The 13,360-nt window shown below is 37.4% G+C and overlaps 1 protein-coding gene, 1 non-coding gene and 1 pseudogene across 2 annotated transcripts; 2 read left to right on the top strand and 1 right to left on the bottom strand.

Annotated features, from left to right (window-relative positions):
- The first annotated feature begins 1,256 nt into the window (after nt 1-1,256).
- On the top strand, nt 1,257-1,329 carry TRNAA-AGC. The gene has a single exon. It is a non-coding gene; the product is annotated as a tRNA-Ala (tRNA).
- An 8,665-nt stretch (nt 1,330-9,994) lies between these two features.
- LOC113320393 lies at nt 9,995-11,935 on the top strand (annotated as a pseudogene).
- Nucleotides 11,862-12,864, bottom strand: LOC113324150. The gene is made up of 3 exons (XM_026572478.1): nt 12,781-12,864; nt 12,268-12,356; nt 11,862-12,178 (listed from the first exon to the last, which is right to left on the bottom strand). The coding sequence occupies exons 1-3, from the start codon at nt 12,862-12,864 to the stop codon at nt 12,040-12,042; spliced, it is 312 nt and encodes a 103-aa protein (XP_026428263.1). The 3' UTR covers nt 11,862-12,039.
- Nucleotides 12,865-13,360: the final 496 nt, after the last annotated feature.

The following is a 13,360-nucleotide window of genomic DNA, read 5'->3' as shown; positions in this document are numbered from 1 at the left end:
TGGGCACCGTGAGAGTCACCGCGTCTCACATCCCCTGGGACCCACTGGAGCTTGCAGGGGGGTGGGCTATGTGTCCCACTATGGTTCCCTCATTTTGTTGTGTCTTGCGGTGACATTCACGGGATTCATGCCCCGGTGAATGTAGCATTATTGAAAAGAAAATCCTAGATAATAAGATCAATAAGACCTAACGATAATGACGTGACAAAGAAACATTTCTAAAGAATAAGATAATATAAAGATATCCAGCACTTTCAAATAAGAGGGAGGATCGGGTGACAGTCTTTATTTATGACAAGGTTTAACAAGAAGTTGTAATCGTTGGATGCCAATATATCAACGAACCAGATTTTCAAGGATATAATAATACATTTGATGAATTTCAAGAAACCTGGGACCCGACTATTAGTATTTGTCCCTCCAGTCTTCCATTTGTGTTAGTGTTTATCTTTCGTTTTTAGATAAAACAAGTACTTGCAGAGCTGATTTAACTCAAAATTCTATTTCAATCATATTTCTCCTAGATCCTCAGCCGTATAGATGGGATTGATTATGTTTCTTTTTATGGATGAAAAATCAGGTGGTATTACAAGATCTGATACCTAAATAGATTTCTCTAGTTAGTAATTTGAATTATCCATTGGTGATCTTACATCAGTGACGAGATTAAATTCGATTGATATTGTAATTGCCTTCGAAAGTTCCATTAATTATTTGTTTCACACCAAATTACTCATATCAGTGTTTCCGTACAAATCGACATATAAAAATCAGTCCTATTATAGAATGAAAAGTTATTGTAATTTGGGAAAGATGAACACAATTACAAAAATTAAAATAGAAAAAATTGTTGTGTGAAGGGAATAAAACCCTAGAGAGCAAAGTGAGATTTCTTAAGCGCATTTTACCTCTGGTAGTTAAGATTCGGGGGGGGGGGGGGAATGCTTGTGAGCTAAATTGGTTTTTGCCACATTTGTTTTATCGAAGAGTGAAATGAAAGAATCGAGACGAGCACGACACGAGAGACTAAATCACCTAAAAGAAAGAAAAATTTTATATGAAAATTCAACCGGATACCGAGTTTTTTCTAGTCTGTTTATAAATTAACATCCAACGATCATAGCTACTTGTTAAGCTTTGTCATATGTAGGGGCTGTCACCTGATCCTCCCTCTTCAAATAAAAGTAACTAGGTGATAACATTGCAAGACCTGGTGCAAGAGGTTTATGCAATTAAGCTTAGAAAGAAGGCATCTCGGGGATGTAGCTCAGATGGTAGAGCGCTCGCTTAGCATGCGAGAGGTACGGGGATCGATACCCCGCATCTCCATTTTTTTCCGTTCTTTTTTTATTTTCGTCCGGTAACAGTGGGTCTCATCTGGTCCAACTAAAGAAACGGCCGCTAATAAACTGCCTAAAACGTGAACACAACTGATGGTGCTGTCATTTCACACTCGTGATCTTTCTATTCTCGCTGATCGCATCAACTCAACATCCAAACCTCATTTTTCTTAACTTGTTCACCTAACCTTAACTTTTGTTTTGTCCCCTCTAAACAAAAACCGTAGGTTAAGCTGTCTTATTTATAGATATAATTATCAAAATGATTTCAAAGATTCATCTCCATGCTTGGCCGCTGAATTTGTTTCTGCCGTCCTCGCATCAACTACGGTTTAACTGAGTTCCTACAAAATCGGGTCGTTTATTTATTACTAATCAAATCACATCGTCAAAAACAAGGATCTCACTCACTCAAGTGTGACTGTGAGTCCCTAACTCAACTCCTAAAACCAAAAAAAAAAATAAATCTGTAGAGTTCTTCTTCAATGGCGTCTATTACTCAAGCTTCACCTGTGTACGGTTTACATAAAACTGTCTCTAGATAATCCGAGTCTAATTGTATTATACACCAGAGTTTTGTTTCTTCATCTTCTCCAAAATTACTTCTGAAGAAGAACTCATCATCAAATTTAGACCGGAATTTCAGAGCTCAAATTCCAAAAGCTAGCATAGTAGAAATTATTCATGATTCGACTATTGAAAGTAAAGGGAATCAGAAGGATGGGATTCTAAAAGTTGGGATCATTTGTGGACCCTCAGCTGAGCGTGGGATTTCACTTAATTCTGCTAGATCAGTGCTTGATCATATACAGGTACTAGTTACTTATATTTTATTTAGTGTTTGTTTAATTTTCGTTGGATAATTTTGTTAAACATGATTGAATTGTGTGATTATAGGGAGATGATTTGCATGTCAGTTGCTATTATATCGACACAAATCTTAATGCGTATGCCATATCGACTGCTCAGGTAATCATCATAAGCTAGCCACTAAAGAATTTAAAGTGTATGAGCATTTTTGAAGATATAAGAATAAATGTTTAATTTAGCTACTCCAAGAAACTAATTTGGAGCAATTCATTGAATTTGAGACTCTTGTTTGTTACTTTGATTGTTGATGTTTTTATTCTTGTGTGACACTTTGGTGCAGATGTACTCAAATACTCCGGCAGATTTCGACTTTAAACTCGAAAGGTTAGCCGTTAAGATATCAAATTGTGCTTATGTTGTCAAAAATTTGAAAACTAATTTTTGACTTAATTGCTGCTACTTGTGTTGCTTTGCAGCCTTGCCCAAGGTTTCGAGTCTTTATCTGAATTTGCAGAACATCTTGCTTCTTCTGTAGATATAGTATTCCCAGTGATTCATGGTCGTTTTGGTGAAGATGGAGGCATACAGGTTTGTATGACGGACGTTTGGAAAATGTATTAAGATGTTTCTTCTCTAAGATGATTCAAGCTTAGATAATTCGTATACTAATTAGGGTGTTTTGCAGGAGCTGTTGGAGAAAGCGAATGTTCCGTTTGTTGGAACAGCATCAAATGAATGTCGCCAAGCCTTTGACAAGGTAAAAATGTGATTTTCCACAAAAAATCGCTACATATCATGTGCATTTACTAATGGGGCATCACAAGATCTTGATGAGAAGAGACTCAGTTACAAAAGGTGTTTGGATATCAAAGATTTCTTTTATACTGTCTACTAGGTAATAGATATAACGCGATTTGCTGGTTCCTGAAACTTGGATTTTGCTGAATCAGTGCTGGCATCTTTGCATCTCTTTGTTATTGAAATTACACATTAGTGTTCCTTTCTATGGATCTGATATATATTTCTTTCTCACTTTCATTCTTCTTTTCCTGTTCCTCTGATAAACTGGCAGTATGATGCTTCATTGGAACTCAAGAGGCAAGGATTTGTCACGGTACCTAGTTTTCTCGTGGAGGTATGGCTCAATTTTCTTATGGTGAATATTTAGATTAATTTGTTGCGTCAGCTCTTGCTAATATGTTCTTTGTTGTAATCAGGAATGCGGATTCGATAAAGCAAAGCTAATGAAGTGGTTTGAAACCAATCAGATAAATAGTGACTCCGGGAAAGTTGTGGTAAGGCTCACCTTATAGGCGTTGTTGCCTATTACAGATTGAAAACGTACTAAGTGATATTTTTATCGTGGAGCCTGTTTAACTGTGCTTCTTCTCTCCCCATGTAATTCAGGTAAAACCAGCCAGGGCAGGGTCTAGCATTGGTGTAACCATTGCCTATGGTGTCGAGGACTCCCTGAAAAAAGCTAAGGGCATTATTTCGGAGGTAATCTGGTTTCAAGTGAATGATGTAAATCTGATATTTCCCGAAGCTAACCTTTATGAAAAGTAGTCTTTGTTTTACTAGTTTATTCTATAATCATCAGGGAATCGATGACAGAGTCCTTGTTGAAGTTTTTCTTGATGGAGGAATTGAATTCACATCAATTGTTCTTGATGTCGGGTCGGGGTTTGATTGTCATCCTGTAGCTCTCCTTCCAACTGAGGTCTGTAAAATTCCTTAAGTTGTTCAAGCTAGCTCTCTTGAAACAAAGTTTTCTAGTGATTCCCTTCATGGTTGTACTTGCACATATTTGTGGAGTTCAGAAGGAAATAGTAACAGTGGATAGCAAAATATCGTATGTTCAAATTATTTATGTTTAATGTGTTGCGTGTTCTCCTACATCCTGCTTCTTTATTACATTATTTGTAAATTTTCATAAAAGAGATACTCGTAATAAACTCAAAGCACATGGTAGGAATATGTGTGTACCTGATAGGCAATAGATTTTCTATTTTGTCGTCCACTACATTCCTTTACGTATAATACTTGTACGCTTGGATTCTTTCTGCAGTGATCATGTTTAGTGTATACATCTTTGTTCATTTGGACATCTTGTAGAAAATTGTTGAAAACTTGAAATGATTGTATTATTGATCTAAAGACCTCCTGTTTAAGGAAATGTGAATAATTCCTTTGTCAACATGTACAGTGTGAGTCTATCATGCATGCTTTCAATGGTAGCTTAGTTTCATTATTATTTTTCTGGGTGAAAGTAATGCTTGAAGTACAATTTAACTAGCATATCAAACAATATCTTGTCCTCGTTCCTACATATATCTAATTATTGACCCGTAACAGTTTCTACGTGAACATGTGCATCAAATATCAACATTTCTGATGACATCCTGTAAATTTGTATTGACTGGTCATGATAATTATATATCGACAATTGATTAATTAATTGACATCAGTTTAATTCTCTACTATCAATGGGTAGGTGGAGCTTCAATTCCATGAAAGTGCTGATGGTGGAGAGAAAGATGCCATATTTAATTACCGGAGGAAGTATCTTCCAACACGACAGGTGTTATATTATGCTCGTGCAATATATAAATTTCATATAATTTTAACTAGAAGGCTTTTGGAAAACAACTCATGGTTTATGTCTTGATTGCTGCCGACTTTTGTCTTTTATATATTTATTTGATATAAATGGATTTAACTGTTTTGGTTTATTGTGGACAACATGCAATAATACGTATATGGTACATCAACATTTGTGTCTAGTCTGTTACTGCACAGGTAGCAATGACTAACCTTCAGTATGGTACATGCGTTGCCGTTTGGTTGCTATTTTGGTAGTTCTTTTGCTATTTCACCAGGTGCTTTATAAGGATCTGGGCATATATCTGCCATCGTCTAATAACTAAACTGTTCACTCACTGTAGCTTAAGGTTTGTCCCGCAGAAGAGAAAACTATGGAGGCCTCCTCCCACATCACCGACATGATTTCGTGCCTTTCATTGCGTATATTCCTGGATTCGGATGTCTGTTTCTAAGAATTTTTTCTCCACAGGTTGCATATCACACGCCACCTCGCTTCCCCACTGATGTCATTGAAATGATTAGAGAAGGGGCATCTTTATTATTTAAAAGGTTTGGCCTGCGGGATTTTGCACGGATTGATGGTTGGTTTCTACCATCTTCACATTTATCTTCATCAGTGGAGAATGATAATAAGTTTGGAAGGAGTAAATCTGGTATTATCGTTTTTACTGATATCAACCTGGTACGATGAATTTCTGTCATCTGTATTTCTTTCCTGGTTCATGTGCTATAATGTATTTGTGTTACTTATATCCTGTTATTCCCTTTTTGTTGTTGCTTGTTGTTTTCCTATTGAAACAGATTAGTGGAATGGAGCAGACCAGTTTTCTGTTTCAGCAAGCTTCAAAGGTCTTCTCTTTTCTTCTGTTTTCTTTTCGTCTCTTGAATTATTAGTCAAATTAGAGAAACTGATGTTGCTAGTCTGGAATTTCCCTTTTTTCCAGGTTGGATTCTCCCATTCAAACATCCTTCGAACTGTTATACAACGTGCTTGTTTGCGATTTCCATCTCTTTCTTCGTGTAACAATGCATCAAATGCATTACATGGGCAACCAAAATCCACCCGAAAAGACCGGTGCATTTTCTGAAGGCAAAGGCATTCGCAAAGTGTTTGTCATGTTCGGTGGAGAAACTTCAGAGCGCCAAGTATCTCTGATGAGTGGAACGAATGTGTGGCTTAACTTGCAAGCTTTTGATGATGTAAGTGCCACAACATACCTTGTTCTACATCTATCAAACTTGATATGTTAGTCTATTATGAAAGATTCTTTTGTACTGTTTTGGATGTATCTTGTTAGAGTTGTCTTTCTTAGCACGTGTATTTTCTTACCATGTAACTCCAAACTGTCAACGGTATATTCAATTTCGAGTTGAAGGTTGTGTTTGGATGATCCTCCCTTATAAATTTTATTGAACTCTTGTGTTTATCTTAGAAGTAGGAGCTATTGTTTCCTTATTATTTAGGGTGGTATTCCCTTCACGCAGTTTTACATTACTGTACTACAAATCCCACCTTTTGGTTTAATTGGATGTTTATTTAATGAAGTGATTTATCTCGATGTTATCTTTTATTCTGGCTGCAGCTCGAAGTGACCCCATGTATGCTTGCCCCTGCAAATGATTATTTATCTGATGTGAACAACCATAAGGAATATGATGTCTTCTCCAAAACAGTTTGGACTTTACCGTAAGTGTTGTGCATCGATGATATCTATCAGTGTCATATTTTGGTAGATATTATATTCCTATTGTTATTTTCAAAAATACTAACCGGTAATATCCAACAATGCCGAATCGCATGTTGAAATATACATCGTATAGTGTATCCTGTTTCCATGAAATATTATTTATAATTTTCACTTTGAAACATATTGTTCTTTGGCCACAGGTATTCTCTAGTTCTGCGTCACACGACGGAAGAAGTTTTAGATGCATGCGTAGAAGCTATTGAACCAGCTAGAGCTGCGTTCACGACTCAACTACGAAACATAGTAATCATGGATATAATGGAAGGGCTGAATAAACAGACCTGGTTCAAGGGGTTTGATATTTCTGATGTTCGTCCTACAAAATATTCGCTGGAGCAATGGATCAAACTTGCTAAGGAGGTTGAAGCAACAGTCTTCATTGCAGGTAGATTTCTGGAGCATATTACATGTGTTGTTAATTTATAGCTTTTCCTCTGTAAAAGTGTTCATCACTGCAGACTTGTGGGACTTATTTGAACAACATATACTTTGAAATTTCAAACAGCTTATTCTCTTTCTTTTCTTACTGGAAATAAATCGGTGTACACTTTCAGATGTATAAACTCAATATACCTTGTAACATATCTTGTTTATATTTGATTGAAAAATGATCTGCAATGAGACCTCAGGAGATGATGAATGGGTTCTCCCATTTCCCTTTTACTTGATCTGTATGTTTAGAAGGAACTTAGCCTCCTGGAATAGCTCTGGGAATAGAAACATACAAAACATGGTAAGTAATAGGTTTACTGCTTTTCTTTTCAGTACATGGAGGTATTGGCGAGGACGGTACCCTCCAAAGGTTGTTAGAGGCTGAAGGAGTTCCATATACAGGTTTTCGCTTGTCCAAAAGTTGTTTCTGTGATGCTATGAGTTACACCAAACCCAATAATATTATTGTTCAACATTATATGCTGCAGGTCCTGGTGTAATAGCATCAAAAACTTGTATGGATAAAGTGGCAACTTCTCTTGCTGTTGGCAATGTATGATAATATGTGCCATATTCCTTGAGATATAGACTGTAACTTGTTTCACATATGTCTTAATTCGTTTTTTTTTTGTTTTGGCATCCTTCTAGTTGAACTTAATTAGTGCTTATGATCTTCTGAGTCTACCGTATAGCTTGAAAACTGGGGAGTGCTGACAATACACAAGGATGTACGCAGCAAAGAGGAGCTAATAAACAAGCCCATCAATGGTGTTTGGCATGATTTGACCACAAAGCTTAATTCTGAAACATTATGTGTGAAACCAGGTCAAGATGGATGCTCCACTGGAGTTGCAAGATTATGGCATATTAGTATCCTGACTTCATTTTCAAATTCCATCAAGTACTTCTAAGTTAATATGTTGATGTTGTGTTATTTGCGTAGTTGTCCAGAGGATCTGGCAGTCTATGTCAATGCATTGCGCAACTGCTTTCCACGGCTTCCTTCCAACAGTTTGTCAAAGGTATGGACAGTTTTTTATAATTTTCGTGTCATTTTCATTTCCGAATACTTCATTCAGTAACATTGTTTCTCAACAATTTTCGTGTCATTTTCATTTCGAAATACTTTCATTCAGTAGCATTGTTTCTCAACTGTACAGTAATCTGTATTCTGAAGCTGTATTATATGTGCGAGATGATTAGTCTGTGGTCAATTTCAGATACTGAAGCTTGTTTTCATTCTCAGGCACATGGAGTAATTGAGATGCCAAACCCTCCTCCTGAACAATTATTATTTGAACCTTTCATTGAGACAGATCCCATCATTTTCTCTTCAAAATCCACGAAAGCAAATTCAAATGGCTTGTTATGGGAAGGTCGTAGTAGATGGGTTGAAATTACTGTTGGAGTTGTGGGCAAACGAGGAGAGCTGCACTCGCTGAGTCCTAGTGTCACGGTTAAGGAATCTGGTGATATATTATCGCTCGAGGAAAAGTTCCAAGGTTTGTGACTACACGCATCTGTTTTTCTTATGAAAATTATTGTCCATAAGAGAATCTTGATTAGGTATTTGTCCATGTTAGATCATATAGATACTGATCATTTTGTCTTTAAACAGGTGGAACTGGCATCAATCTCACTCCACCACCATCTTCAATAATTAGGTTTGTTCAGAGAGACCTCATCCCTTGGAACATTAGTACCTCGCTCTGCATACTATGTTTTTCTCTTGATATGAAGTTACATGTATACGCTCAGCAGAGGAAAACTGCAACAGTTTCACAAAATCACACTACTCTCATTAAAGATTGTTCCATTTCTTTCATAATGGTTGAACTATGCCTTATCTTTTGTAGAGCAGTTAACATCCTGTAATCTTTTCTTTTCTGAACAGTGAAGAGGCGTTGGAGAAATGTAAACGGTGTATTGAAATCATTGCTAATACTCTCGGATTAGAAGGATTTTCGCGTATTGACGCATTTGTTAATGTAGACAGTGGAGAGGTACGTCATCGAATAATCATCCTGGAAAACTTCATCGATTCTCTTTGCTATTTATTTAACAAGTACAAGTCTGCTTTCTTCAGTTAGAAATATTTTTCCTCTGAAGTCATGTTTCAATTTTCCTTATGGTCACCTTACAAAAAAGAAATTATATTGGGCCAATCATTTCTAAATCAGAACAAAAAAAAACAATGTTTCACTTGAGTATGTGGAATCAAGAGTCAAGACCCCACTTTCCACCCATTGGTTCTTAATGGTTTGAAAAAATCTACTAGTTATATGGCCTGCAGCGCTGTACTTCTTGCCCTACCCAAATGGACTTGCTTTGCTTTGCTTTCTCTTCCCTGTCTTCATCCTTTCCTGATATTTTATTTTCAGAAATTTGAAATTTCTCCCTCATTTTCTAAGGCCATTCTGACTTCCTCTATTTATTTGTAAAATATTGATCCCTCACTCGTCTTTTTAACAATGATGATATGTGGGGAATTACATAATATTCAATCCTTATTTGCAACTTTTCCTGTTCTGCTGCTTAGAAATACCGACACTGTAAAGCTTTTTTTATGGTTAATACAATATGCAGGTCTTGATTATAGAAGTTAACACTGTACCTGGAATGACTCCTTCGACAGTCTTGATTCATCAGGTAATATATCAAAACTCGTCCAGAAGTAAATCTACTTACGTAGTACCTCACTCTTTTAAAATCCATTTAATGTTTCAGGCACTTGTAGAGGAACCTCCAATGTATCCCCAAGATTTCTTCCGTGCACTGCTCGATTTGGCTTCTGAAAGATCTAGTAACTAGAACTTACCAGTAATACTTAAATAAAAGTACAAATGTAAATATTAATGATTGTTCTTTTAGCAGTTGCAACATGGCCTCTTAATCTCTAATCAATTATGGTTTGAAAAAATCACCCGACAGCTCCCTACTTTTTACTGTGCATAAGCAAGTTAATGTCTGATTGTCTTCACATTGTAGATCAATTCCATGTGAGGCCGTAGCCACTTCCATGTGGAACTAGTTCCACAATAATATCTTAAGGTTTGCCCTACAACACGTGTTGATGACTAGAGCTAGAATTGACGTCTGAGCTTACATCACCCAACTCGGCAAACAAAACAAATTTAAAGAACTTAAAAATATAAAAAGGACTTGAGATTCAAGTATATGTTATATTTTATTCCAAAACATCTCTGAGGTCTTCAAGTTTCAGTTTGTCTGGAAGAGTGAAGTTATCTGAGATTAGTTTCCATGGCTTCTTCAGAAAATCATCATCATAAGCTACATTTCGTTTTGTTTCCTCTCATGCAACAAGGTCACATGATCCCTATGATAGACATAGCTAGACTCTTTGCTGGGCACGGCATTATCATCACTATAGTTACTACACCTGCCAACTCTTTAAGATTCAAAAGTGTAGTTGATCGTTCTGTTGAATCTGGCCTTCCTATTCGGCTTCTTATTCTTCCATTTCCATCTGCTGAGAAAACAGGATTACCTGAAGGATGCGAGAACATTGATGCTCTCCCTTCGCCAGAATGGGCAATTAAATTCCTTAACGCCGCCACTTCTTTACCGGAACCATTTGAACAGGCATTTGTAGATCTGGAGCCTTTGCCTTGCTGCATTGTTTCAGATATGGCTTTCCCGTGGACGGCCAAGAACCATTTCTATGGCACTAGTTGTTTTTATCAGCTATGCTCCCACAACATTCTCCAATCCAAAACTCTAGATAGCTCTACTCTAAGTCTGTCAGACCTCTTCGACGTGCCAGGCTTGCCCGACCGAATCCAAGTCACAAAAGCAATGTTACCAAGAACCTTGTATTCAAGTTCAGAGGATTTAAAAGGTTTTTGTGATCAAATTAGAAAGGCTGAGCTAACGGCATATGGTGTGGTGGTGAATAGTTTCCAGGAATTGGAGACTATATATGAGGAAGAGTATCAAAAAGCCAATTCGGAAAAGTGTGGTGCATTGGTCCAGTATCTCTATGTAACAAGGGGATATTAGACAAGGCCGAAAGAGGTAACAAGACCTCCATAGATGAAAACCAATGTCTGAAGTGGCTGGATTCCAGAGACCCATGCTCAGTTGTCTATGCTTGCTATGGAAGTTTATGTGCCTTATCATCGTCAGAAATGATTGAGCTTGCCTTGGGTTTGGAAGCATCAAAATGTCCATTTGTTTGGGTGGTTAGAGGTGGAGAGAGGCATCCAGAGTTAGAAAGTTGGTTGCTCGAAGAGAAATTCGAGGAGAGGAACAAAGATAGAGGACTAGTGATTAAGGGCTGGGCGCCGCAAATACTAATTCTGCCACACAGATCAATAGGAGGATTCTTAACGCATTGTGGTTGGAATTCGGTAATGGAAGGAGTTTGTGCAGGTGTGCCATTGATAGCTTGGCCTACCGGCGCAGAGCAATTCTTTAATGAAAAACTGATTGTACAAGTTCTGGATATAGGAGTGAAGGTGGGAGTGGACGATGTTCTTGCCAGTGATATAAAATTGGCTGAGAAAGAGAAGATGGTCCTAGGGTCAGCCAAGAAGAAGGGAGATGTGGGGAAGGCAGTGAAGAAAATAATGCAAGAGGGCAAAGAAGGAGAAGATGGAAGAAGAAAAGTAAGAGATTTTGGAAAGAAAGAAAAGGAGGCAATGGAAGAAGGGGGGTCATCTTACAACAACATGACACTCCTCATCCAAGACATCATGCAGTACCAAGCCAAGTCCAGAAGACTACACAAAAAAGATCGTTTCTAGTGACACTTTGGTCGACCTCCTGCTTTTCCCTTGTTCTTCATTTCTGTTGAGAAGCAATTTGCTGTTACTGTTCATGATCCTGCATCGATCAAACCTTGTCGCTGACATAATTCAATTTCATTTTAAACATACATGGAGGAAACACAAAAACAAGAAAACCAAAAAGTAACCCGGTAACTGTAGATGATAATCCCATATGTTTAATGAATCTGATCAAGCAATGAAACTGATTTTTGATAAACGAAACTTTCAGTTTTTTTTTTTTACATCTGACAGTAATTTGAACAAGCTGTTTCACATACAAACTAGACTTGGAATTTCTAATTGCTGATAATAAAATTACTTCTTCGAGTAAGTCCTGTCGTCAGGTCCAACATCGCGAGAACCAGTATTAACATAAGGTCCTCGAAAAGTGGCCTGAGGCGGCAATGGTTTTGACGAGTCAATTACAGGCATTCCGTTGTCCCTCCGTGATGTCCTGCATAACCATGAAAGTAAATTGACAATTACAAAACAAAAAAGTCATGAACACACTAAAAATATAAATATACAAACTTTTTCACTTACGCCATGTAGAAAGGAAATGCTAATCCAGCAGCCGAAAATACAACTAAACCCGTAGCAACGACAGCGTTTCGCGACATTGAGATGCCAACCTGCTCAGAAATATACCACAAGTAACAATCCAGAGTCATACTTAAGGCCGGCCCGTGAATGCATTGGATACAAGGTGAAGATTACTGTCTCAATTTAATATTAACTACAATAGCTTTCCTAGAGCAAACGACGGTCCTTGGACGATCATAGTTAAGAGCAGCCCCTACTTGCCCCTACTATTTACTTCTGATATGTAATGATTAGGTTCTGTTTATACAAAACCAGATGTACGCTTGAGGTATAAACTAGATTAAAACCAACTTTAATCAACAATAAGGAATTTCTTTCCAGATAGCTTTCACTAGAGTTCTTTTACACACCAGTCTAACGCGTCTAGTTTCAATGGTTTCTCACGTCGATTCTTCTGTCTCTATCTCTTTTTACATCATCCATGACGTGCATGTTAGTGTACACATTTGGTACCTGGTCCTGCATCGACATGTTCAAATTCCATTTCTCACTTTGTCTAGCTTTCCTTTCAAACATTTTAAATGGAGGAAGAATCATGTCCTCACTCTGCAATCACTAATCTCACCAATTGTAAGGCTGTTTTTCTTTACGTAAATCATGCTGTACTATAACTAAGCAATTAGCGTATAACCAATTGTAAGGCTGTTTCTCCTTATTCTTTCAAAAGCTAATTCAGATTCTTTGGAAGTATTCCAAGGCAATGAAAAGGTTAACAAGGCAGAATATGATCCATAAGGGCCATGCGGAATTGGTAAAAAGATAGACAGATACAAATCTATAGATAGGGAATTCACGGTCCTATGAAAAAGAGAAAAAAGCAGAATCTGATCCTTACAGCAGTGGAGCACTAAAATGGAATCGTGTTATCCTCTTTTCTCAGTGACAGCCCTATATAAATGTGAAGAGATGCCTAAGCATGCTATAGCAAGAAATAAGAAAGTTTAAGTAGTTAGGGAGGAATTCAAATAACTCGAGTGATGGCAGATCATGGTTACACGACTAGAAGGTATGCACCTCAGGAAAACAGTTATGA

The sequence above is a fragment of the Papaver somniferum genome, chromosome 11, assembly GCF_003573695.1.
Source record: "Papaver somniferum cultivar HN1 chromosome 11, ASM357369v1, whole genome shotgun sequence".
In the NCBI taxonomy this organism is placed as follows: domain Eukaryota; kingdom Viridiplantae; phylum Streptophyta; class Magnoliopsida; order Ranunculales; family Papaveraceae; genus Papaver; species Papaver somniferum.
Note: the sequence above shows the minus strand (reverse complement) of the source record. Positions and strands in the feature narration are given on the sequence as shown.

Excerpts from the sequence above, each read along its gene's own strand:
- LOC113324150 (XM_026572478.1), bottom strand. The coding sequence starts at position 12,864 with ATGATTCTTCCTCCATTTAAAATGTTTGAAAGGAAAGCTAGACAAAGT. Across the intron at positions 12,357-12,780 it reads ACATGTCGATGCAGGACCAG|GTTGGCATCTCAATGTCGCG; the intron begins GTACCAAATGTG and ends ATTTCTGAGCAG. Across the intron at positions 12,179-12,267 it reads GCATTTCCTTTCTACATGGC|GACATCACGGAGGGACAACG; the intron begins GTAAGTGAAAAA and ends ATGGTTATGCAG.